Source organism: Phyllostomus hastatus, unplaced genomic scaffold, assembly GCF_019186645.2.
Source record: "Phyllostomus hastatus isolate PE091 unplaced genomic scaffold, TTU_PhHast_1.1 phas_scaffold_55, whole genome shotgun sequence".
Lineage (NCBI taxonomy): Eukaryota > Metazoa > Chordata > Mammalia > Chiroptera > Phyllostomidae > Phyllostomus > Phyllostomus hastatus.
The window spans coordinates 14524679-14550053 of record NW_025334035.1 but is presented as its reverse complement, the minus strand read 5'-3'; the positions used below and the strand labels follow the sequence as shown (position 1 = coordinate 14550053).

At 51.0% G+C, this 25375-nt stretch overlaps 1 protein-coding gene across 5 annotated transcripts in view; it reads left to right on the top strand.

Moving 5' to 3' along the window:
- Positions 1-25375, top strand: part of LOC123809196 (myosin phosphatase Rho interacting protein) — a 171970-nt gene that overhangs the window by 80438 nt on the left and 66157 nt on the right. For 3 of the 5 annotated variants that reach the window (XM_045824110.1, XM_045824111.1, XM_045824109.1), the window contains exons 4-9: positions 8859-9010; positions 12011-12095; positions 16395-16608; positions 18321-18480; positions 23207-23348; positions 24142-24255. In XM_045824110.1, coding sequence (XP_045680066.1) covers positions 8859-9010; positions 12011-12095; positions 16395-16608; positions 18321-18480; positions 23207-23348; positions 24142-24255 — 867 coding nt within the window. Of the gene's footprint in view, positions 1-8858; positions 9011-12010; positions 12096-16394; positions 16609-18320; positions 18835-23206; positions 23349-24141; positions 24256-25375 lie in introns of all 5 variants that reach the window. The other 2 variants (XM_045824107.1, XM_045824108.1) reach the window with 1 other exon arrangement.

Here is a 25375-nt window from a genome sequence, read left to right as displayed (position 1 = left end):
TCAGCATTTTTATTATAACCAACATAATAGGTGTGAAGTGGTATCTCATTGTGTTTTTAATTTGCATTTGCCTAGTAACTAATTATTCTGAGCATCTTTTCATGTGTTTATTGGCTACCTGTGTATATTCTTTGGAGAAATGTTTATTCAAGCCCTTTTTTAAAATATATTTTATTGATTATTCTATTACAGTTGTCCCATTCCCCCCTTTACTCTCCTCCACCCTGCACACCCTCTCCCACCCACATTTCCCCGCCCCCCGTTAGTTCATGTCCATGTGTCATACTTATAAGTTCTTTAGCTTCTACATTTCCCATATTATTCTTACCCTCCCCCTGTCTATTTTCTACCTACCATCTAGGCTACTTATTCTCTGTATCTTTTCCTTTTCTCTCCTCCCACTCCCCTGTTGCTAACCCTCCATGTGATCTCCATTTCTGTGGTTCTGTTCCTGTTCTAGTTGTTTGCTTAGTTTGGTTTTGTTTTTGTTTTAGGTGTGGTTGTTAATAACTGTGAGTTTGCTTTCATTTTACTATATGTTTTTTATCTTCTTTTTCTTAGATAAGTCCCTTTAACATTTCATAAAATAAGGGCTTGGTGATAATGAACTCCTTTAACTTGCCCTTATCTAAGAAGCACTTTATCTGCCCTTCCATTCTAAATGAAAGCTTTGCTGGATAGAGCAATCTTGGATGGAGGTCCTTGTCTTTCATGACTTGGAATACTTCTTTCCAGCCCCTTCTTGCCTGTAAGGTCTCTTTTGAGAAATCAGTTGACAGTCTGATGGGAACTCCTTTGTAGGTGACTGTCTCCTTATCTCTTGCTGCTTCTAGGATTCTCTCCTTCATTTTTACCTTGGCTAATGTAATTATAATGTGCCTTGGTGTGTTTCTTCCTTGGGTCCGACTTCTTTGGGGTTCTCTGAGCTTCCTGGACTTCCTAGAAGTCTATTTCCTTTGCCAGATTGGGGAAGTTCTCCTTTATTATTTGTTCTGATAACTCTTCCACTTGTTGCTCTTCCTCTTCCCCTTCTGGTACCCCTGTAATTTGGATGTTGGAACGTTTAAAGAGGTCCTGGAGGTTCCTAAGCTTCTCCTCATTTTTTTGAATTCTTATTTCTCCATTCTTTTCTGTTTGCTTGTTTCTTTCCTCTTTCTGGTCCAGTCCATTGATTTGAGTCCCAGTTTCCTTCCCATCACTATTGGTTCCCTATGCATTTTTCTTCATTTCTCTTATCGTAGCCTTCATTTTTTTTTCATCTAATTTATGACCAAATTCAACCAATTCTGTGAGCATCCTAATCACCAGTGCTTTGAACTGTGCATCTGAGAGGATGGCTATCTCTTGGTTGCTTAAAAGTATTGGCTCTGGAGCTTTGATTTGTACTTCCATTTGAGCCATTTTTTTAAAATCTGGTCACGCCTGTTACATAGTGAGGGGCGGAGCCTTAGGTGTTCACCAGTGTGGGTCAACCCAGTTGCTGAGTTGTGACGCTGTATTTGAGGCAGGGGTCCGAGAGGGAACAATGGTGCTTGCTCCGCTCTCTGTCAGATTTCAGTCCCTTCCACCACTTCCCCCGAGCAAACTGGGCCTTTCTGGTGCTGATTCCCATGTGGGTGGGCTTGTGTACACATTAGGACCTGGTGGGTCTCTCCAACGCAATCTCCTGTGAGGCTGGGAGTCTCTCCCTGTGCCTCAACCCCCACAGGTGTTTTTAATCAGTGTCCTGAGGTTCTGTTTCCTGGCGCTGGGACCCTGGGTTGTGTGGTCTGTCTCACTGCCCAGTTTTGCTTGGTTTATCTGCGCATGAATGTGGCCCGGACAGCCAGGCGCCTTGCGTTCTGTGCCTTGCTTCATAGTCGCCGCCTCACTGGGTCTGCCAGCTGCCTCTGTGCCCAGGGTCTGCCCACTGGGGTCTTGCACCCAGGATGCCTTACATGTCCCGTGCCACCGCTTTTTGTGCCGAGAACCCTCTCCACTCGGCTGCCCAACTCCGCCCCTCCTACCAGTCTGGATAAATGTGTATATTTTAACTCCTTGGTTGTCCGACTTCCGTACAGTTCAATTTTCTGTCAGATCTGGTTGTTATCTTGGTTCTAAATTGTTGCTGGCCTTATTTTGGTTGTGCAAGGAGGCAGTGTGTCTACCTACACCTCCATCTTGGCCAGAAGTCACCTATTCAAGTCTTTTAAATTGTTTTCTTCCTTTCTTTTTCTGTTGAGTTGTAGGACTTTTTTTAAAGATTTTATTTATTTATTTTTAGAGAGGGAAGGGAGGGAGAAAGAGAGAGAGAGAGAGAAACACCAATGTGCAGTTGCCAGAGGTCATGGCCTGCAACCCAGGCATGTACCCTGACTGGGAATCGAACCTGCGACACTTTGGTTCACAGCCCGCGCTTAGTCCACTGAGCTACGCCAGCCAGGGCTGGGACTTCTTTATATAGTCTGTATATTAATCCTTTATCACATATGTGAGTTGCAAATGTTTTCTCCAGTTCTGTGAATTGCCTTTTCACTCTCTTGATAATGTCCTTAAAGGCACAAAAGTTTGTAATTTTGATAAAAGTCCTGTTTATCTACTTTTTCTTGTTGCTTGTGCTTTCGGTGTCATATCCAATCATAGTCAGATTGAATGTTATGAAGCTATTGCCCTCAGTCTTCTAAGAGTGTTACAGATTTTGCTCTCAGATTTGGGTCTTTGATCTAGTTTGAATTCATTATTGTGTATGGTGTAATGGGCACTTGGTTCTTGTGGAGTTCTGCTACTATACTTGTTGGGTCAGCTGAGGAGTTGGAGAGCGATTCTTCCTGCATGGCTCTCCCCCCAGTCTTAGGAGTAAGGTTGACCTTGGCTATGTGGTGAAAGCTTTCCTGGCAGAGGGCCCTTCGCTGCTTGGTGGGAGCCTGGGCATCTTGCTGCCCAGCCAGCAGCCTGCACTAGCAGGCCAGTCTGGCACAGCAGGTGCGAGAAGGAACTTCCTGGCCTTGGCAATAAGCAAAAAAGGTCCTTGTTATGTTGTTTTCTCCTTTGAAAAATAAGTTTAGCATACCCTAATAATGCCGCAGGAATGCAGGGAGTTTGGCTGGCTGGCAAAGCCCTGAATGGGTCATTTCTGCAGCGCCCCAGCATCCCCAGAGCACTTTGGAATGTACAGTATTGGGCTCACTGGTCCCTCTTCCCACAGCTTCCTTTGGTACTTGGGATTAGCAAACGCTCCTTGTGTTCCACTGAATCCATGGAAGCCCTGAATGCCTCAGAAAGCCCACACTGCTCCTGGATGGGGCCAGAGTGGAATGTTCAAAGAGGAACCTGCTAGTGACAAGATTGTTATCTCCAGTGGGGCCACCTCTCAGCAGAGTGCTCAGCTCTCTTATGTGGAGACAGAGTCAGAGCCTGATAGGTCAAAAGGTAGCTCCTTGGGGATGGTTGGCCCTAGCTGCTGTGTTCTCTTCCTTTTCCTGTGGTAGAGGGCACATGCTCAGGTGGGTTAGGAGCTGGAAACATGGGCTCTAGTTCTCATGCCTCTCTGGGCCTCAGTTTCCATGTCTGGAGCATGGGGGCAAAGGGAGAAGAGGCATTAAGCACCTTTCAGCTCTGGGTTGGAGGTAGCAACAGGAACCACAGGAACCTGAGTGGAGCCACGCAGGCTTCTCAAAGGGATAGCCTACTGACTGCTATTCCCACCCTGGTTATTTTCTGAATCTGCAATATTTTATTTTTTAGTGTATAAGTCATTGTCTTTAAGTGTATTCACAGGGTTGTACAATCATCACCACAATCCAATTTTAGAACATTTTTCATTCTCCCTCAAAGAAATCCTGCACCCCTTTTATCACCCACTAAGTCTCCCTCAGCCCCTGGCAACCACTAATCAATCTACTTTCTGTTTTTATTGATTTACCTCTTTTGGACATTTCACGTAAGTGGAATTATGCAGTGTCACTACACCCACCTCTTGCCTTTCACCTTTATTATCTCTACAATAATAAATACAACTATATCTATAGTAGTTGCTACAGTCCTGGCCCCAGGCCTGGTGGCTGCAGAGCCAGAACCATGAGGACCTGGAGGTGGAATTCGCTTTCTGGACCCTGACTATCCTTCACATCAGCTTCTCTGTCTCGTGCCCCTCAAATTGTGGAAACCTTGTTACAGTCAGGCCTTCACACAAGTGTCATGTCGCTATTGCTTACAAACATGGTGTTTGGCACGGTTGGGTATTCCTATTTTATAAATAAAGCATACTTATAAATAGAATATTATGTATCACATATTATTAAATCTTTATTTAGAAATAAAGCATAAATATTTATATATTATAAATGAATCTGCAATATAATTTTAGAGGGCTTGTTTGTCCAGATTGCATTAAAAAACATGTACTGAAGCTCATTTTGGTCAGTGCCAACATAGGTGTATAGAGGAAAATCAAATTAGTTTTATCAAGGACCTCACAGTCTAGCATGGAGAACAGATGGGCAGGCTCATCAATGGACTAAGGTCTATACATAGAGTCGTTCCCTTCAGAGAGGACAAGGTGACTATTCAGGAGGTAAGGGATGTGAGTCAGGCATTTCTGGCATTGAAGGAGGCCAGTCTGTTTGGCAAGCAACTGTGGGTCACCCAGTTCTGTGAGCAGGGGCAGGAGGTGAGGCCAGGATGGTTGAAGGCCTCAAACGTAGGACAGAGAACTTGGGCTTGAGGCTCTTGGAGCAGCTGAGGCAGAGAGTGGCCTGGCCAGATCTACACTTGTGAAAGGTCTTTCTGAGGCCAGTACTGGTGACTATAGGGAGACCATTATAACCAAGGCTGGCCTAACCCCAGGTTCTTCTTGTCGGAACAGTGCTGAGGATCCAAGTGCTATACCTGGGAGAATAGAAGCGACAGACCTCACCACTGTATGCCAGTTGTTTTCGCTGCATACCTCCCCCCCACCAGCAACCTCCTCTGCCCGCCCCCCCCCCCCCACATACATACAGAACAAGTCCCAGGTTTGAGGCTTCCACCTCCCTGACTTGGTTTGCATCAGTTGGGAGTGGGATAAAAAGGACAAAACACTTAGAACTAGGCTGCGTGTGCCAAGGAGCTTGTGGGGAAGAGAGTCAGAGACACATTGCAAATGAGGTGTCTGGTGCTCCACAGAGGACAGACACCCCCTCACACCCCTTCCCATTTGTTGGAGTGTGGCCAGAAAACCAGACTCTGATCTTCCTCAGGGCCTTAAGTGGGGAGACATGGAGGATATGTGAGCTGCTTGCTCTTGTATAAACCCCTTGGTTTGGCCATCATTTGAAAGATGTCCTACTGTTAGACGTCCTACTGTTAGTCACCTTAGGGCTGGTAACTGGCCTCCAGTGTTGGCGCAGAGTCCTGGATCTTCCTCCCCTCTCAGGAGGTCAGTGATGCCTGGAGCATCTTCTAGTTTAGCCAGGCCGGTTCTCTTCACCCTGCCAGCCTCCTTTCTGCCCTGGGATAGGAGAGAAGTGTGCCCAAAGCTTTCTTTCCATCTTCCTGTGACAAGCGTTCAGGGAAGATGTATTGAATAAGCTGTCTTCTCCCCACCACCACCAGTGTGCGGTGGAGAGTGTGTCAGTGCTAAAAAACAAGAGGCAAAGTGCTGGGGTTGTGTGCTGGTCTGGGCCCTCGATTCATGGGATCATCTCTAGTCTGATGACAACTCTGTAGGATGAGGCATTTCTTTATTGTGGTGTAAAATACACATGACATAAAATTCACCATTTTAACTTAACTCTTTTAAAGTGTACAGTGATATCTAGTACATTCATAATGTGTGGTCATCACCACTATCTAGCTCCAGAACTTTTTTATCACTCCAAACGGAAATTCCATACCCATTAAACAGTCACTCCTGGGTCTGTCTGTCTTTGTGCAAGTCGGCTCCCGCCCCCACCCCCAATCTCTAGCAATGATTAATCTGTTTTCTGTCTCTGAGGATTTGCCTGTTCTGGATAGTGCATCAAAATTAAATCATTAAATCATGTAATATTTGTCCTTTTGTATCTGGCTTCTTTCGTGTAGCACAGTGTTTTCAAGGTTCATCCTTACTGAAGTATTTAATTCTTTTTATGGTTGAGTAATATTCTGCTATATGGCTAGACCACATTTTGTTTATGCATCTACTGATGGACATATACTGATGGGCTTCACTGAAAGGTGGACACTTCATGTCCTGCCTGGTGTGTACTGAGCCCCCAGTTCCTGACCGTGTCAGACATGCTGGCTGACTGCTGTCACCAGTGTTTTTCCTACTGAAGTCAGTTGTGGCATGACCAAAGATAATATAGAATGCATACCTACAGGGAGGATATTTTCCCATAGTTTTCATTTCACACGTGTATATGGATGCGTGCATTCATCCTATATGAAATGCGCAGTTCTCTGTCATGGTCAGATGACTTTGGGAAATACGTGAACTGTTGCAGGAACTCAGTGGATGGGGTTGGGCTTCACCTTAAAAGGTTCTTTCTGATATTGAGATTTTGTGAGTACCTCTTTGCCAAGGGGCAAAGCCTTTGTTTTTGTGGGACTCTTGTTTTCCCATCCGAATGAGGGAGTAGAAAGGGGGCCACAAAATGAACGGTTCCCATTCCACCCAGGTCTCTCATATTAGCTGCCTCTAGTTTCAGAAGCACAGCTGCCAAAATCAGAGCCCTCCACTCCTCACCCCCTCAATGGTTGAATGGCCCCTCTCTGTGTTTCTGTCCTGCTTTCCTCTTCTTTCCCTCTGGCTCTGGGAAGAGTGCCTTCCTACATGCCCAGAATCCAACAAGAAATGAAGGAAGCCTGTTTTCCCTAAAGCGCACCTCCTTGGGACATGGGTGGGCATGGAGGTTCTCAATGTGGTGAAGCTGCTGTCACAGGATTTCCTAAGTGGGCCTGTGACAGGTGCCTCACCTGCAGTGGGCAGAAGTTCCCTCGGCCTCTTGTGGGCCAGTGGGCAAATGGTAAGTAGGAAGGCTGGGTTCTCAGCAGAATGTGGTCATATCCCTGGAAAGGGTCTTGTGCCCTCCTGCTTGGTCACCTCATGCTTAAATCATCATTAGCCATTTAGCAGCTCTGTCATGTAGGCTGGTGCACTACAGAGGCCAGAAGAGGTCCAGAGTTCCCCAGATAGCTAGAGGGCTATTGGTGACATTGCCAGGCAAGGACTGAACCCATAACTTGGCAACATAGCAGAGCTGGTTGGCCTGCAAACAGCCATCACTTTTTCAGAAAATGAAATGAGCAAAAGTAGGTAATGTTCAGCCTTGTGGAAGGCCTGGATTCCTACCCTCTGGAGATGCAGAATTAGGGCAGGGACGTAGTTGGACAGAGCTGGCTTCTCTGCTGACAGCACTGGGGGTGAGGAGTTTCCTTGCTGGATTTGGGCTACAGCCTAGATATTTGCCCTTGCTCTCCTAGCACAAGGCCCAGGCAGGCACGTGGGACTTGGATTGTTAAGGAGCAGCTCTCTCTTGGTGCTGAGAATGGAGATGGGTATGGCTTGCTCCGGCACGGCAACGGAGGCCTGACTCAGGCCTGGGGGCTGTGTGGATACCTCTGGTTGAATTTACCCAGCTCTGTGCATGTGGGAGACATAGCTGAGGGCAGAATAGTGAGGGGGCAAATAGTGGGGTGACAGTATTGCTAGGCTTGGAAGGTTGTGGGACCAAGTGTAGCATTCAGTAAGCACACAGGACAGTGAGAGGCATCCTAGAGGTGCTGCTGGTAGACACAGAAGGCAATGTTTTCATGGCAGCTCTCGGTGTGGACCTGAACTAGTTTCCTTCCGTTAGTGACTGCTGCTCTCTCTGCTCCCTTTCCTGCAGATGTAATAGGACTAGACAATGCCTGCCTCATGGTAAGCCATATTTAAGTGGGCATGGAAGAGGTACTTGTGAGATCCTGACACACAGGCATTGAATAATGTTCATTTCCTTCAGTCCTAGCTTGTTATGCCCTTGCCTTTTATTGACACTTCTGGAAGGAGGTAGAGCCCTCCTTTTGCACACAGAGAAGCCTTGCCGAGCAGTTGGTAACAGAGTCCTGTGATCATATCCAGCTTCAGGGCTGGCTGGGATATCTTGTCTATAGTTGGTGGCCATGTGCCCAGTGAAAACAATGGCTGTGCAGGAATGTCCTCTCGGTTAACCCTTCACTTCAGTAGGTATTTCTTAAAGTCTTCTTTTCTTGTTTTTGGTGTTCTGTCCCTAATTTCAATGTGTAATCACTTTGCTGTCAGAAAACGAAAAGAAGTTACTATTTGTTGTTCCAGCGCTAGCTAGGCAGCCTTGCAGGCCGAGAAGGTGATGGTAGTTCACTTGCCTCTGGCGGGCTTGGCCTCCAGCCTCCCAGCCTGCCTTCAAGGATGTGGCTTCTCTCTGGCCCTGTCCTTGCCTCTAAAAATAACCTTGCTATTTTGAAATCACCCCCTCTGGAGCTTTTTTTTTCACTGCCTTCTTAGATGAGTAACCTCTCAAAGACCAGGCTTTTAGCTGCCTCTGTTCTCCCAGCTGTCCTCAGGGAGTGGTCCCCTTCCTGTCTCTCCTCCTTCCCCATTACCAGCTGGGATATTGTTTTCCAGGGAGGAAGGAATGTCCAGCTGGGTATCCTCTGAGAAGAGCAGGCCTGTCACCCTCCTTCCGGGGGTGGGGGACAAGTAGGGAGTGGAGCTTTGAGGGTCAGGGTGAGGCAGAGCACACCCTGTGCCTCTCTTGTAATTGGGGGTCCATGCTCAGGTGCTTGTCATGAAGCCACAAGAGTCAGAAAGGGCTTGGGGATGTGGGGATGGTTCATGCTGCCTTAACTGCGCCTCTTCAGAGCTGGTTTCTGAGTGTCCCTGCCTCATCTTCTTGCAGCCCACAACCCTCCCTCAGGGCACCATCAACATGAACCAGTGCACAGATGTGGTGGACGGAGAGGGCCGGACGGGCCAGAAGTTCTCCTTGTGCATTCTCACGCCTGAGAAGGAGCATTTCATTCGGGCAGAGACCAAGGAGATAATCAGCGGGTGAGTCTGTTCTGCATTTTGGGAGGCGGTGCTCCCTGTCCACCAGCAGGGCCCTGGACTAGGTTCTTTTGGCACAGTTGAGTGGCATTTCCATCACTTTCTTCCCTAAGTACGTCTGCTTTTCTGAGTCCCCTCTCTCCACTTACAGACAGCACCACTATGCCCAGTCACCACACCAGAAACTGGCTTCACCTTCCATTGCCTTTGCTTCATCCATGTGCACCCACTTGCCAAGGCTGCCCCAGGGTCCTGCCTGCTTGGAGCCTCTCCTCTGCTGGCACAGACCTGCTTCTGGGGCTGCCATGCCTTCCTTAAGCCTCTCACTGGTTTCCCTCCTTTCTTCTCACTACACCTTAACCTTCCATCACTCGACCACAATGGGCTGAGTCTTAAAGCACTGTAATTTTGCCTCTCTCCTACCTAAATCCTATTACCTGGGGGTCAAGTCCAAGTTCCTTGGCTGCCCTGGTGACTTTTTCCAGCCCTCCAGCCTCACTCCCTCCACCCTAAGCACTGAGGTGCTTGTCACTATACATTCCTCAGCTGTGCCCCGTCTCTGTGTCCTCAGTCTGAAATAATCCCTAGACATTTAGGCTATTAAAGTTGACTTGAGTGTCCACTGTTCCAGGAAGCCCTCTCCTGCAAGGTGTTTGGCTCCATCTGCTGGCTCTTATAAAAGAAAAAGATTGTGTGCACATCTGCTTCCTCAGCCAGGGCTAGGCCCTTGACAATGGAGGCCACGTCGTGTTTGTCGTGCCCAGTGCCCACTCACAGGAGTCATTCCAGGGCTGCTGTGCATACTGGCTCTTTTGTCCAAGTGGAAGAATAGAAAGTCTCTGGGTCATCACTGCCCTGAGCATACCCCTATGCAGAGGCTTAGGGAAAACCCTAGGAAGTGGAAAGAGGGCCCAGGTTTTCAGGTAGCTGACAGTCCAGAAGGGCTGAGCTTGGGCTCCTGAGCCCTTGCAACATCTGCCTTCTGGGAGTGTCTGCTCCTGGGATATCTGCTATTGGCTCTGTATGGTCCAGCGCATGTGGTACAGGCACAGTGAGCATGTGTGGCTGGAGCACAGGCACTGGGTCTTAGAGAGGATTCACTCATCCTTTAAGGCAGAGAAGAGAGATGAGGCTGAGAAGGCTTTTGGAGGAGTAAATCTGGGTTGGGCTGAGGGTAACCCCTAGCTCCCACTGATTCCTATGATTCCCCACTCCCAAACTTACTTTCCTGGCCACCAGCTGTCACCTAAACAACTAGCACACCCTCCTGAGGCTGTCCCAGAAGGCCATTGGCCAGGCCTCTTTCAACCCCAAATTAAAGAAGTACCTCTGAGTGCTAACAACCCCAGCCCTTCTCTGTGTCCCAGCTTGGAGTGCCAGTGGTCACAGTAGCCTCCAGCCAGGGTGCTCCCAGTGCAGACTCTACCTCACATTGCAGCTCAACCCCACAACCTGGCCCTGGTCACAGGCTAGCAGCAGACCTAATCTGGAACCTAGTATTCTGGGAAGAAGTAGACCAGTGTTTCTGCAGTACCATCCCCTCTGGAGAGAGCCCTGGGCCATTCTTCACCACCACGCCCTCTCCTGACCTCCATTCCTCCTACCCCTCTTCCTCTAACCCAGATGTTAACAAACCTCCAGTGAGGCAGGCAGTGGTCATATCAGGGCCTAATGTAGACCCTGGTTCCAGAGACGATGACTGAAGCTCAGGGGCTAGGAGACATGCAGGGTTGTGATTACAGCATAGCAGATACCAGATGAAAGCCCTCTGCTCTTCCTATGCTCCCCTGCTGCCTGTCCTGATACTGATCTGAGTGATCTTTTCAGCATGTGGGTTCCTGGGCAGTTCTGCAAGGCTTCACCATGGCCAAGGTGCCCAGTGCCCTCACCGTACGACGGGGACTCCCTCCCCACAAAAGGGGAATTTATAAAAAATTACGTATCCCTACATGTTCAAACTGCAGTCACCTTCAAAGTACTCTCCATTTGATGCACTATACCTATCAAGACGTTTTTCCACTCCTCAAAACAGTTTTTGCACTTGTTGATTTTGATGCCTTTTAGTGCTTGTGCCATTTTTTTTGTTTCACCTCTTCCACAGTGGCAAAACGTTTCCTACTGAGGACTTTTTTTCACCTGAGGAAACAACCAAAAAAGTATCTCAGGGCAAGATCAGGTGAATAGGGAGGGTGGAGCATGGGGGCCATGCCATTTTTGGTCAAAAACTGCTGAATACTCAGCATGGTATGGAGAGGTATGCTTATCAATTACCTATCATGAAATGGGCAAATGAGTCTTCAAAAAAATTCACTGAGGTCAAACGCAGCCTCTCACAACAACACTAGTTGGTATACTGATACAGATGGGTTCCTAGAACACTTGCCTAGCAGGGGAAGCCTGTGCTACAAGGGGCCTGCTAAAAGATCATTCTTGGGGTTTTAGGGGTTCCCTCTCATATAGGTATGGCCCAGAGGTGGGCAAATGGGTGGAGGAGGTCAGCTGCTTGCTCAGCCCCTGAAGTGACCTGCTGTGGGGAACTTTTGTTGCAAGTCTCCTTATTTCTGCTTTGAGAGCCCTAAATGGCCCCCAGTTGCAACCCAACTGTGCGCTAACCAAATCCATTCTGGAGGACAGTTACAGGATTGGGTCTAAGCCCTGAAGATAAGGACAGTGATGGAAACAGTGACATGTCTTGCACTCTGAGGCCAGTGATCAACCCTGCCTCTCCACCTGGGTGGAGCTCACATCATCTCTGACCACATCATCACAGTGGTCATTGCAGGGTCAGCATCCAAGCCTGGTCTCAGCAGTCTGTGTCTATCCTGCCTATGCTGCTGGCACTTCCTGCTCTGGCAGTGGCAGGCTCTAATCTGAGCTGGTATGAAACCTGGCCACAGGGTGAAGCCTGGACCCACACAACAAATGCTTGGACCACTCATCAGAGCAGGGTCCTAATCCCTTAAGAGCAGGGATCTGACCTCCTCTCTTCTCTTTTCTCCCCAGATGGTTAGAAATGCTCATGATTTATCCCAGGACCAATAAGCAGAACCAGAAGAAGAAGCGGAAAGTGGAGCCTCCTACACCACAGGTAGGTAATGGGTTTGCTAGATAGCTTCCCTGAGGTGAAGCTGGGGAGAAGTGAGAACACTCTGGGAGGTTAGAAGGCCTCATGACCCAGCTGAAAATGGGGGGTTGAGGAAAGCGTCAGGTGAGAGCTGAGGAGGTCATCAGCCAGCATGTCCCCCCTTCCTCCTGATGGCATGTAGGCTACATGCTCCTCTCTGAGCCACAGGGAAGGATCCATTACTGGGACAGCATGGGTGGTCTGCTTGAGTGCTTGGGGCTTCCCTAGGAGGTTTCCAGTGGGGAGGGGGCGGGGGGCAGGTGCTGAGGATCAGTAGTGCACAGCATGTGTCCCTTCTGCTATCTGTCCTGCCTGCTGCTGGGGCGGGGGCGGGCAGAGAACATGCTGGGAGGGGCTGCTTGCTGGCTCCTGAGGTCCCAGCCTCCTCTACTCTGCCCCTCCCAGGGTTTCTTCATTATGCCCCTTGCTTTCCAGAGCATTCTATTTGAGGCCACTAGTTTCTGGAAGCTGAACTGTTATCAGGGTTCATGCTTCTTGTAAGGCTGTCCCATGGGGTGATGTGGGCCTCTCCAGAGGAGAGTTGGGGGATCTCTGGGCTGGCTTGCCCTCCACAGCCTGGAGCTAAAGGTATTCTGGTGTCAGATGGGACTATGGGGGAAGCCTAAAGCCTTAGGGGCCCCTATGGAAACAAGAACCCAGGACCACACACTCTGGCCTCTTTTTCCATGGCCCTGGTTAGCTTCAGATAAATCAATGGGGAGCTAGAAGCATTCTCTGCTGCACCCTGCTATCTGGCAACTCAGGCAGAGAGCCCAGGATTCCCCTTCAAGAAGTGTCGCAGGCAATTGGAAGTGGGAGCTACAAAGAGTACAGGCACCCAGTGGTTTGCTGAGAACATCAGAGGGCGCACAGCCTCTGGGCCATGGAGGAGGCAGGAGGAGGAGAAAGGCTTGCCCAACCAGAGCCTTTGAAGCCTGGGTCTGGAAGGCATGGATTCCTGGGAAATGCTTCTTATCGGGGCCCTGTTTACTCCAGGAGGAAAGACTTCTGCTTTTCTTGGTGCCAGGAAATCTAGAGAAGGAACAATAATATACTCTTTGTATGACCAGGACAGGGAGAATGGAGATCTTACTGTCCTCCCCTCAAATTCCAGAGCTGGGAGACCAGGGGCCATGTGTTTCCCTAGCCAGGTGTGTAGGCTGGGGAGGGGGCGGGCTTTATCAAGTAGGGCTCTGGAAGGCTGGCTCCTTTGATCCACTCAGCTCTTCTCAGACCACCTGTGTTGTGAGGTGCCACCTCTTCTTAGGCATCTTCTTTTCTACTTGGGAGCCTACTACTACACCCTGCTCCAGGTCAGAGCCTTTCCTCCCATTGGGTCAGTTTTCATGCCTTGGAAGTAGAAAGGAAGGCTTTCAATGAAACCCCCTCCAAAGAAGGGGTCTGCTTAGCACACAGAGGATGCAGAAGCCCCCTTCTTACCCTGTTTTGTCGTTGCTCCCTGCTATGAAAACCCTTTCTGAGCAGCCAGATAAACAGCATAGACTATCACAGTGTTGACAGTCCTGAGCAGTGCAGCTGTCCCAGCCACACAGGGACTAACACATAGAAAACCTAGTGCTTCCACTCCTTCCTCTTGTACAAGCAGCCAGGGTGTGGGTCAGCATGAACCTCAGCATCCTCTTTGCCACAGCAGTGACAGTGTGGGGGGCAGAGGTTGGCACCATGCAGCCCTGGCCTGGCTGGTACCTCATCTTACCCTCCACATACCTGCTCTGAGAAAGAAAAGCAGTGTTACCCAGAGACCAGACTTCCCCTCATTACCCACCCTCTACTGGAAGCCAGTGTGGCTTTGTTCCTGTTGCCAGACTGTCCCTCTGTTCCTGCTCACTTGGCCCAGAGGCAAGAGGAAGCAGGACTACCACAGGAGAAAAAAACTCCCCATGGACCTTGGCCACTGTTCAGAGCCCTCATACTCTGGGAAAATCTACCAGAAGTGGGGAGCATGGGCAGGGACCTGTAGCTGCTACTGGCCTTACACAAGGTGGGAAACCCAGGGCCAGATCTGGGTCTATAAGCTGTTTAGTGCTTATGTTGCCTAAGTGCCCAGTCACGGCCTCTTGGATCTCAGGCCTGGACTTTTCTCTCTGGAGATCCCTATCACCCTACTCCTCCCCAGTGCTAGGGTCATCCCAAGCATCAAAGAGGGGTGTGCATGTGCCACAGGCACTTTACCAACAGGGTGGGGCTCAGGGTACTGGCAGCCAGGGCCATGGCCCTCATGGGCACAGCCGCCTGCTCCCTACTCTTTGGCACTTTTTGGCAACCTCTGCCTGTCCTGGTCTAGCATCCCTTCCACAGAGGGGATCGATTCGCCAAGAATGGTCTTCACATTACCCCTGCCCAGCTCTGCAGGAGGAATCCAACTCCACCCTAAACCCACTAAAGGCAGCCCAGCTTCTGGTTTCTGGCCTTTGGGGCAGAAGGCCCTGGGTTGCTGAGAGGGGGCATGGCATGGAGTAAGAGGTCAGTGTGCTGACTAGAGAGACAGGTGGCCCTGCAGGTGGGTCTTCTTAGGTCAGTGGTTCTGTTGGAGCCCTCAGGAAACTTAGAAACCATCACTGTTTTTCTCCAAGAAGTCTACTTCTTTTGAGGGAGTCAAAGCTCTCAGGAATCTCCAGCCTGGGAATTAGGTCTGCGGGCAGTTTTGGCACAGTGATAAGTCATATGTGTCTCGAGTTTGTGGGAAAAAGCATCCTGGCTTTATCTTTCCCATGAGGTCTGGAACCCTTGCAAAGCTATAGAAAGCTTCGACCCAGCAAAATGACCATCGTCTCATGTTGGGACACATGGTACCTGGATTTCTCAGTGGGTCTTCTAGGATATCCGTCCAAGGCAAACCTCCCCATGCCATCCTGGGCCTTTCTCTTGTTTCTGTGGGTGCCTGGGACTGAGAAATGCTTGGAGCCTCACTTTTCCCCTTACGGGCTGTGCAGGCTTCCTCTCTCTCCCCTGTGAGTTCAGCTGCTGTGGACTGGATGTTGATAGTGCCGAGCCAGAGCCCAATGTAGTTGATGCCAGCAGTTGTTAATAAATAATCCACTGGTGGTTGTGCTGGGTCTGCATGCACACACACAAAACCTCTATTGATTGTCTGTAACCTTCACAAGGCCCCATATCCCGGCTACATTAAAGTAGGTTTCTGATCATGAAACTTGGCCACTAGGATGGGAGTGGGATGGTAGGCACTCATACACTATTCCTCAGGTTTTGGAGAAAACAGTTAAGATGTACCTCACTTTTGAGAGGCCTCCAAAGCCATTTAACCCTCTTAGCAGCAGGCACCCAGGGCCTTGAGACAGGCAGGGGGCTTGTGCCAAGGTGCGAGCTGGTACTGCAGGGAAGGTGGTGGTCCTGCCCCACCCTTGCCTGGGCTCTGGTTTGCAGTGCTGAGTGAAGGTTCTCTGTGTACTCTGGAATTGGACTCCCTGTGTCTAAGTGCCTCCCACACAGCTGCTTCTCCTGTGGAGCAGCACTCATCTGACCCGGACAGATGGGACTGAAACTGCCCCTGTCTGGGCTGCAGAGTCTGCTGCAAAGTCCTGTTGAGCTTGTTTGGATGGGAAGGGATGGGAGCAGATTTAACTGGTATGTTTTGTTTGCATCTAATGACTCTTTCCTTTATATAGTATCCCAGATGTTTCATTTTAACATCCTAGGACCAAAAATAAGAGAGTAGGTGAGGCCAAGGTTTGGCCCTAATGTGGATGCTGTGTGTACACGTGCTTTTCATTTACCCCCAGCAGACCCGTCTCATGGTGTGTTCTTTCTTCTCCCCATCTCAGCTGCCTTTAGTCATATCCTAAGCACTTGGAAGTCTAGGAATGACAGGCTCTGAACTAGCCACTTGTGGTCTTTAATGCCTGGTCTGCTGCTCTGGGCTATGTCTGGGTTTGTGGGCAGGAAAAACTTGAATGAATTTGGTGTTAAGGCGATGAGCAGAAAATCGAAACCTTTGCTGTATGTATTTGCCGAGACTGGCCTGAGGCTTACAGGACCAAGCACTTTGGGGCTGCTTGCTGGCGCTGCAGAGAAGAAAAGGCCACACTGCCATCCAGAAGGACTTTCTACCCTGACTAGGGCATCTCTGTTTTCTGAGCCTTCCCATTCTGGGAACTCTGGACCCTGATATTGTATAGTTGATCTTGGTATTTCCCCCGGTAGCCACACCCAGGCACCCAAGACCTGTGCACCAGCTCAGGCTGTGTGCTCTTGTGACTGAACAGACACCACTCTCTCCCCCAGGAGCCAGGGCCGGCCAAGATGGCCGTCACCACCACCAGCAGCAGCATCCCCAGTGCGGAGAAAGTCCCCACCACCAAGTCCACACTCTGGCAGGAGGAAATGAGGGCCAAGGACCAGCCAGATGGGAGTAGCCTGAATCCAGCTCAGAGTCCCAGCCAGAGCCAGCCTCCTGCGACCAGCACCCTGAGGGAATCTGGGCTGGAGGGCAAAGATGGTAAGCAGTGGCCAGGTTGGCTCAAGTGCTCACCTCTGAAGTGCTGAAAGAGGCCTTTATCCCTACAGAGCTGGCCCTGGGGCCACTCGGAGCCTGCACAGCTTGGTCGTGAGCCCCTGCTCGGGCTCTCTCACCTTCTCTATTCATCAGCCCTGGGCAGGGCCTGGCCTGGTGGGGCTGGGATTCCTGGGCTCCAGCTTGGATTTGGCCCCTCTAGCTCTGGAGTCCTGTCCGTGAAGGAGGGTAGCCCCTGTTCAGTCAGCCCAGACAGGCATTGTGAGAGTCCACATGCTCTGTGACAAGGTCTGTGTATTAGGAGGCCTCTATGTCCTGTCCAGTGTGGCTGCTTTGTCTTCATGGCCAAGTGAACTGCAGAAGAGTCCACTGTGTCCCGAGAGCAGCAGTAGTTAGTGACGTGGACCCCGGCTCATGAGGTCCGTGGCGTGATGGATGAGATATGAGACAAATTCACATGGACTACCGAGTCCTGTGGAGGAAAAGGGACAGCATGGCCACTCTCTTCAGAGGAGAACACACCGAGCCTTGCCTTGACAGGTTTTTATTGCTTTTCTGTGCACATTACATGACGGTCCTCATTTACTACGCAAGGTTCACTTTAGGTAGTTACTTTTTACAGAAAACAAAGGAAAGGATGCCACTAATTACTTCAAAGTGAAGGTTGTTGCAGACCAAGGGCAAAGTGGTTGAACCGGTTGCAATCCATACTGGGGAGGTTTAGCACAAACTTTAGGAAGTATATAGTAAGCACTTGCTGCCTCAATTTAGGGTGAGGGAGTTTTAGCAAAAGCAAGTCTCAAGTACTCAAGTGGCCCAGGTACAATGCAGGCCTGATTCCCCACGGGAGAACCTATCCGTGGACATGGGTCCTGTGCATCGGACCTCGCTTTCCACTGGGAGCTGGGCCCATGGCATGCAGAACGGTCTCCTATAAGTTAGGGTTGTCTTCCCCTTATCCTCACTGTCTCATTCTGCCAGGCCCCTAAGAGAAGTAGGGGAAGACAGTGCCAGAGAGAGAGAACAGTTGGCACCACCATGCTTTCCCCATCGAGCACTTTGGAGTTGCCTGAGCAGAAGCAGGGCAGCTGCCTCTGCCTCCTTCCCTTATCCAAGCCATTGAAGGCTCTACAATACACAACCTGGCCTTTCCTATTTATACTTTGTCCAGATTATTGAAGACAACTGGATGATTGTGACTGACCCAGCTCATTCAGGCCAAAACGTGCTTTGCGCTTGCTCTGGCCATACGTGGCCTCAGTCCTCATTTGGTAGCACACACCCATCTGTATCTAAAATTCATTTATGCCTCTGGTTTCCATAAATGTTCTCTACCCTTTCCCTCCCCAGAATTTACTAAAAGTTGGTTCCTCCTTGATATTTGGTAAGAAGTAGTTGTTCGTAGGACAACATTTTTTGCCAGGAGGAGGAGCCTGCTCTTTCACTCATGTCCCCAGTCTGGAAGTGTAGGGCTCCCTGACAGTCTGGCTGTGAGTAAGCCAAGCTAGGGGAGGAGTGGATGGGGCACAATGGGAAAGAAATGTATTCCCATCCTCTGCCTGCCCTTGGGGAACCACATTGGCCTTTGGAGATGGAGGTAGAAAGAAGGTCTGTGTTTGGATCTGTGTGGACTTTTAAAAACATCCTTAGAAACCCAAGATGGCAGCAGGCTGAGTGTGTCTCCTACCTCCCCCCAGAGGAGAGCACCATGAGCAGCGACCGCATGGACTATGGCCGCAAAGTCCGGGTGGAAAGCGGCTACTTCTCCTTGGAGAAGACCAAGCAGGACTTGAAAGCCGAGGAGCAGCAGCTGCCCCAGCCAGTCTCCCCTCCCAGCCCCAGCATTCCCAATAACAGGTATAGTGGCCCCGGACCGCCCTCCCAGGAGCTTGGTCATCCCCTTCCTTCCCCAGGTCCTCGACCCCCCTGTCGAATGGTCTGCAGCAGCTACCTCAGCTCTCTGGATGTGGCCAGCCAGCCCCCCGCTCACATGGACTCCAGCAGCACTGGGGGGCGGGGAGCAGAGAGACTGGGGTGCACCCTTGCCTTTAAAGCCAGCAGGCAGTATGCCACCCTGGCCGACGTCCCTAAGGCCATCAGGATCAGCCACCGAGAAGCCTTCCAGGTGGAAAGAAGGCGGTTGGAGCGTAGCACTCGGGCCCGGAGCCCTGGCAGGGAAGAGGTGGCCCGTCTGTTTGGCAACGAGCGGAGGTAAGGAGGGGATTAGAGGGCTGAATGCATGTGCACATGTGTGCACACACAGGCACACAGACTGTCTTCCCCACCTTTACACACAGCCTTTCCCACATACTCTCCCATTTTCTCCAATACACGTACTCACATATAGTCTTACACACTCGTGTATTCTGTTACACATTCTCACCCGCTGTCTTACACATTTCCTCTCCCTTCCTCCTCCCCTCCCACATGCACACATGTGTTTCCTAAGCCTTCCTTGGGGAGCCCACTTGTCCTTCCTTTCTGTTCAGAGCAAGTGGGGAACCTTTCCCTCCTGACCCTGGACTCTGGTTCCGGAACTCAGCTTCTAGGGGTAAGAATGTAGGGTCTCTGAGTACCCAGAGGCTTAGGCGAGGCCAGCTGATCCCTATGAGTGCTTCCAAGGACTGGGACCTTAAGGGCCTCTGGGCAGGTTCTCAGCTCTCTGGGCCTTGTGTGGCTTGATCATCTTCCCAGCCCAGGTCTGTTCTCTGAGGAGACAGTGGAGACAGGAAGACCCTAGACATGCAGAGGGTAGCAGAAGCTCTCATTGTCATTACCAGTTCCAGTTGCAGGTGAAGAGCCTGACAGGAGATGCCGGGAAAGTAGCCATGCTCAGGGAGGCAGAGTGGGAACCCAGTTTTTCCCTCGAGCTCTTGCTCCCACAGGAAGGCACAGGGCAGCCAAGGCAGTCTAGGAGGTTCTGGGCACCTGGCAGCATCTCTGTTTGTCCAGGCTTGGCTGAAATGTGGAAATGGGGAGACTCAGCAGAGCCACAGCTTCCTTGGGGAGGGAAGGGGCTTGGACGATAGGCCTAGGACAAGGGCCAGGGACAGAGAGGTGTGGAACTTGACTGTAGTCTGAAAGGGGACAGCTCTGTCTGCCCTTGCTTTGTCCCACTGGCCCTGAGCTTCAGCTTGGTTCCATCTCAGAGGCCTCCAAGCCCATGTCTGGACCAGAGTGCCTGAGTGCCCCTCCCATAAGAGCTTCTACCCTGAGCCTGTAAACAGCCTTTGTCTCTCTTTGTTTGCTTGACAATGAGGTTCTCACTCAGATAACCAATAGGCTGCTGGAAGCTCACGGACACCTCTAAACCACTCCAAAATTTTTACATACCTTTTTTCCAGAGGAAAAAATCCATAGTTTTCATTAGGTTCCCAGAGAATTTCACTTTCAAAAAGGTTTAGGCCTAAATTCTAGAAGTGTTCACAGAGTATCCTCCCTGCTTCACCAAAACCTGAGTAAAGCTCAGAATTCAGGACATGTTGTGGGGACAAGCCAGGCAGGCAGGCAGTGGGCTCCCCTCAAGGGGCCGACTGGGAATAGTATGCCTTTCCCTTGTTTTCTTCTCTTCCAAACACCTACCCACTCTATCACATGTCCCAGGTAGAAAGGACCTATGGACCTGTGGGTTAATTTACAGGATGAAGACAAGACACCCAGAGTTGTTGGTCTTGAAAAGAGAAGAAAACAGAATGTTCCCAATTCTGAGAGACAGGGAGAGGAAACCTTGTTGCTTGGGAGGTACCCCACCAAGCAGTTGGCTGGCTTCCCATTTTACTAGTTACCCCATGAAGTGCCTATTATCAGCAACCCCACTGTGTAGATGCAGAGAGAGGGACTCAGAACCAGGGTGGCTCCTCATCAGAACAGCCCGGAGCAGTGGCACTGGGACATACATCCGGCTGGACCCTTAACTGGAAAGGCCCTGCTCCTGTGACATGACTCAGACTAGGCCAAGGCTGTCCTTTAAGAGATTAAGGAAATGTATAAGAAAAGGAACTTGCCAGAGATTTAGGAGGCCAGCAGCCAGGGTTGGAGAGGCTTTGCACTGGCCTGCGGGCAGGCTGTGTGTTGGAAGGCTCCTGTGTGGAAGGCACTGTGCCCTGGTTTAGTGACAGACCAGAGAATTAACATTCAGCATGCCTGCTTGGCTTTGAATGCATTCTCGTCTAGTGGCCTAGGGTTGACAGCATTTCTGGGGCTTTGCTTTTGCATGCTCTTTGCCACCATGGGTTTTTATGTGGTGTTGGCACCCTTGGGACCCAACTGGCTCTGCTTCCTAACACTGTAATGTCACTTTCTTACTGACCCTGATGACATCTGGCTAGCTGCTGTCACTTCCTGAGGTCTGCCCTTTGGTCCCAAGTAGCTGACCTGTGCTTGATTAGATTCCTGTCTCCCTGGTTGAATAGAGCAGAACCCCGTGGTAGAAGGTGGTTGTTTGGCCACAGTGGCCAGAGCTCACCTACCCGGAGTGGCAGGTGAGCCAGGCTAGCCTGCCCAGCAGCCAGGCTGGAGAGTTTCCCAAAAAGCCATGACCGTGAGTTGAGTACTCCTGTGAGGGCTGGTCAGCTCTGCTCTTCAGACTTGCTCCAGAGCCTTTAACATATTTCTTGGTTGGTGAGTTTTTGCTGAGTGAGCATGGGGAGGCTATGGCCCTTGTTGACTGATACCAGGACCAGCTCCCATGGGGTCCTATCGACCCCTGGGCTAGGCACCTGGAGGGGTTGGTGAGCAGAGGTGCGGTGCCTCCTTTCTGTGCTGTCAGCTGGCTCAGGGAGATGTGTGTGGCCACACATGCAGTCCTTCAAGGAAACCAAGCTAAAAACTTCCCATCGTGCAAAGAAAACACAGCTGACTTCCCCAGAGCCCACCCACACCGAGAGGCTGCAGCAAGTGCCGCTTTCCTGCGCTCTCCCTCTGACTCTTCTCTTTGTGGCCCTGGCAGTTTTGCAGCATGCCATTCACCTGTGACTCAGCCAGGTGCTGTTCCTCATGGCCTTCCTAGGGGTCTCTAGGCCCAGGCCTCAGCCCCGAGGCCTGGGAGTGGGCCTGAAATCTTTTCTAAACATCCCTGGGAGAATTGGGCATTGGGATTGCATCACCCACCCGACCAGGCTGAGCACTTGCAAGAGCTTCCTGTGGCCTAGGAACTCCTGCCTCTGCCTTAGCTTCCTGTGCTCAGACGCATGCCCTCTCCTGCTGCCCTCCCTCAGCCACCCTGTGCTGCTGGTTCTGGCAGGCTGGCCTGGGAGCAGATGCTGTTCCTGGAGAAGACTCAGCAGAAGCCTAGTGCGCTGGCTCCCACTTTTATTGTGGAAGCATAGGGAAGAGGAGATCATGAAGGTGCCCCAGAGTTCTGGCCTTGGTATTAAGCCTTCCTTGATAAAGAAACACTAAGATCCATTTTTAATGGTATCCCTCCCTGAGAAAAAGCTGGCCTGGGGTTACGTAGGGGGAGGGGGTGTCTCAGGTTTTGAGGTTGCTTCTTCTCTCATAGATTTTAGTCTTCTGGGCTTAGACCTTCAATCTCTTGCCCTTGACTCTCTACCACTTGTCCAGAATGCAAAACCTTCCCCAAGAGGCACCTTCAGGGCACTTGGCTGGGTGTCGCTGTTGGAGAACAGGCCCCTGGTCCTGTGACCTGTCAGTGGTCAAGACCCAGGCCCCCAGTGTGCCCCACTTGGCCTCCCTGCCCACACCCACTGCAAAGACTCCTCGTGACTCAGGGACAAGGATGGTCTCCTCTCTGCAGTGATCACCTCGGGTTTTGTTTCTTTAATTCTTTGGATAATTTTGATTTATCATTATTTGATTTTTAAAAGCAGTCCTTTCCTGTTTATTTATTTTCCAGCCTTATTTTCTTTCAGGTCTTGCCCCTCTCCACCTTCTCCTGCTGTGTTGCTGTGTGATGTTACTCGCCCTTCCTCCGCCTGCTTCGCTCCCATCTCAGCTCCGTCTCCAGCCATAGATGGCGTGATGATGCCGCCGGCCCTTTCACATGAAATCAACTTGCTTTGTTTTGTTTTAATTTGGTTTTTGATTCGTTTTACTGTTGGCAGAAACAATGTTAATTCATGGGCCTTTTTCTTGCTAAAATTTGGATGCCCTGGGGTGGGGGCTGCATCATGATCTGCTAGGAATTTGATGAGGATGGGGCTGTCCTCTCCAAGGTGGTGGTTGCCTTCTTACCGTATCTGTGGCTCTGGAGAGGATGCCTGCTGATAAGCTGTGTGATTGCCAGGTGTCTATGCGGCAGACCATGCAGGGACCTCCAGTGTTGAGGTGGGGACGCAGAGGGCAAGGGAAGGCCCTTGACCATGAGCTGCTGCCCTCTCCTGCACAGCTCCACCCTTTGTAGTGGGGGAGGGAGCTCAGGGAGAGATATCCAAGGTAAACTGGCCTAGTGTGTGCTGTGTGCATAGCCAATACACCCTGCAGAAGTGGAGGCCCAGGCAAGGCTGGGATGGGCCAGCTGTGGGGGTGCTGACTGAAGGAGCCCCTCTGCAGCTTGAGATCAAGCCCACCTCGGGGTTCGGGGTGACCCTCTCTCCCCTCAGCAGATTTCTATCCTCTCTTGCAGGAGGTCCCAGGTAATTGAGAAATTTGAGGCCTTGGACATTGAGAAGGCAGAGCACATGGAAACCAACTTATCAGCTGGACCCTCACCATCAAGTGACACTCGCCAGGGCCGTAGTGAGAAGAGGGCATTCCCCAGGAAGCGGGTGAGCACTGAGGCCTGGGCAGTACTGGGGTGCTGGGTGGGGCCTGTCAGCACATGGCCTCATACCTCCTCCACGGCCCCCAGCACACACCTGGACACACTATTGCTGGGCTTCCCACCATCCTTTCATAGTTTGCTTAGTTCTCTCATCGCCTCCAACTCTCGAACTTCTTAAAGAAAAGCCTATCTTATGCATCTTCCTGTCAGAACTTTATTCATCTCTGCTAACGGCTATTCTAAGGATCTTTAGATCCTGGGTGGTACTAGAGCCCCTCTCTTCTTCTCTGAGGTGGCCCGGCCTCAGGGCTGCACAGTGTTCTTCCTCCTCCTCTCAAGAGGCAGCTGTAGCCCTCATTTCTTTGCTCCATGAGGTGGGCTCCTCATCCAGTCCTCCACCCACTTCTTGGGGCCTTGCTGGGTCTCATCTTCATCTTCCTCCCCAGATTCTCTCTGGGCTCCTAAGGTGCCCTGCTCCTCTACGTGCAGCCACATAATAACTCAGAAATCTTCCTTCTGTGACCCCAAGAAACAAGGGGCAGGGTGGGACCCAGAGAGTGATGGTGACAAGGCTGCACCAACAGCAAGGGCAGCGCAGAACTCATGCCCAAAGCAAAACAGAGGTGCTAGGAGGGAAGTCCAGACACTGGCTCCTGCCCTCTGCTCCAGGAAAAACAGCAGGCAATTGGGAGCAGGGTCCCTGCAGGTCTGATTCTTCCACAGCTCTGGCTGCCGGACTCCTTGCTCCCTGCCCAGGATAACACTTAATACTGACTGGCGGCTACTCTCTGCCACAGGACCTCCCCAGTGAAGCCCCCACAGCTCCTCTCCTGGATGCCTCAGCCTCCCCCCTGTCTCCACACCGAAGAGCCAAGTCACTGGACAGGAGGTCCATGGAGTCCTCCCTGACGGTGAGCCCAGGCGCCCAAGCACCAAGGCCTGGCGATGCTGCTGCTGCTGCTGCTGCTGCTGCTTCTGTCACCTGAGGTTGCTGTCTGCTTCTGTCCATGCATCTGGGCTGGCTGTCCTCTCTGTGCACAGGCCCTCATGTCTATGTGTGGGAAGCAGCTGCTCTGTTTCTTTCCCTTTCCTGGGCTTTGTAGACCTCCTGAGCTCCAACGTTCCATTGGAGGTCACGTGACCACAGCAACAGTCCCCTGACTCCAGGGGTTAGGGCCAAAGCACAGAACCCCCGTTCTTCTTTTGTGGGGTGTTTATTTCCATGATAGTTTGGTAACAGGAGTCCTGTCTTGCTGGGAGCACTGGTCCCGTTCATGGGGTTTCACCATAAAGGGAGAAGAGGCCCTTGCTCCAGGCCACCTTAGCCACAATAGTCGCGGTACAGGTGGGGAGCAGTTGGACGGAGTCTAGGCAGCACCATCGCTCCCACCAGCAGCGACAGGCCAGAGGCCCAGAGGATAAAAGATAGCTGTTCCTTGCCTGGTGACCTAGGGCTCCTCTCTGCATTTGTCCTTAACCTCCTCAGGAGCCCAGGGATGGTGCTGCCTCTCCCCGACTGAGGTGTGGGGCCACCACCAAGACTGGTATGAAACTATGGAGCAAAGGCAGGAGGTTTCTTACCTGGAGGATTTTTCCTTGAGCTCTGACTTTGGCTCAAGGGTTTGGAGCAGAGGCTCCCAGAACAGGTATTGCTGATCTTTGGCCTGTCACTACACATCTGTTCTCTCTTAATGCCCTCCCAGACCTTGCGCTGCAAACAGATGTCACAGCCTATTTCTGGTCAAGATGGCTGTGGAAAAGTGGAGAGCATGACCAGTGACAGGGAGGATGGTCCATGTCTCTTTGAAGCACCAGCCTTATAGATACCCAGACATAAAACATAAGCAGGGTCCAGGTGGGCCGCAGGTGATCCTCGTGGGTTGCTGAACAACACAGGTTTTAGGATGGGCCAGCAGGGATAGCACCACATTCAGGCCCTACCAGCGGGCTTGCACCCTCTGCTTTCTTATCTGTTGTCCTGGTTTTGCTCCTTGTAGGGAACTGGAGACTGAAAGTCATCCTGGTACAGAT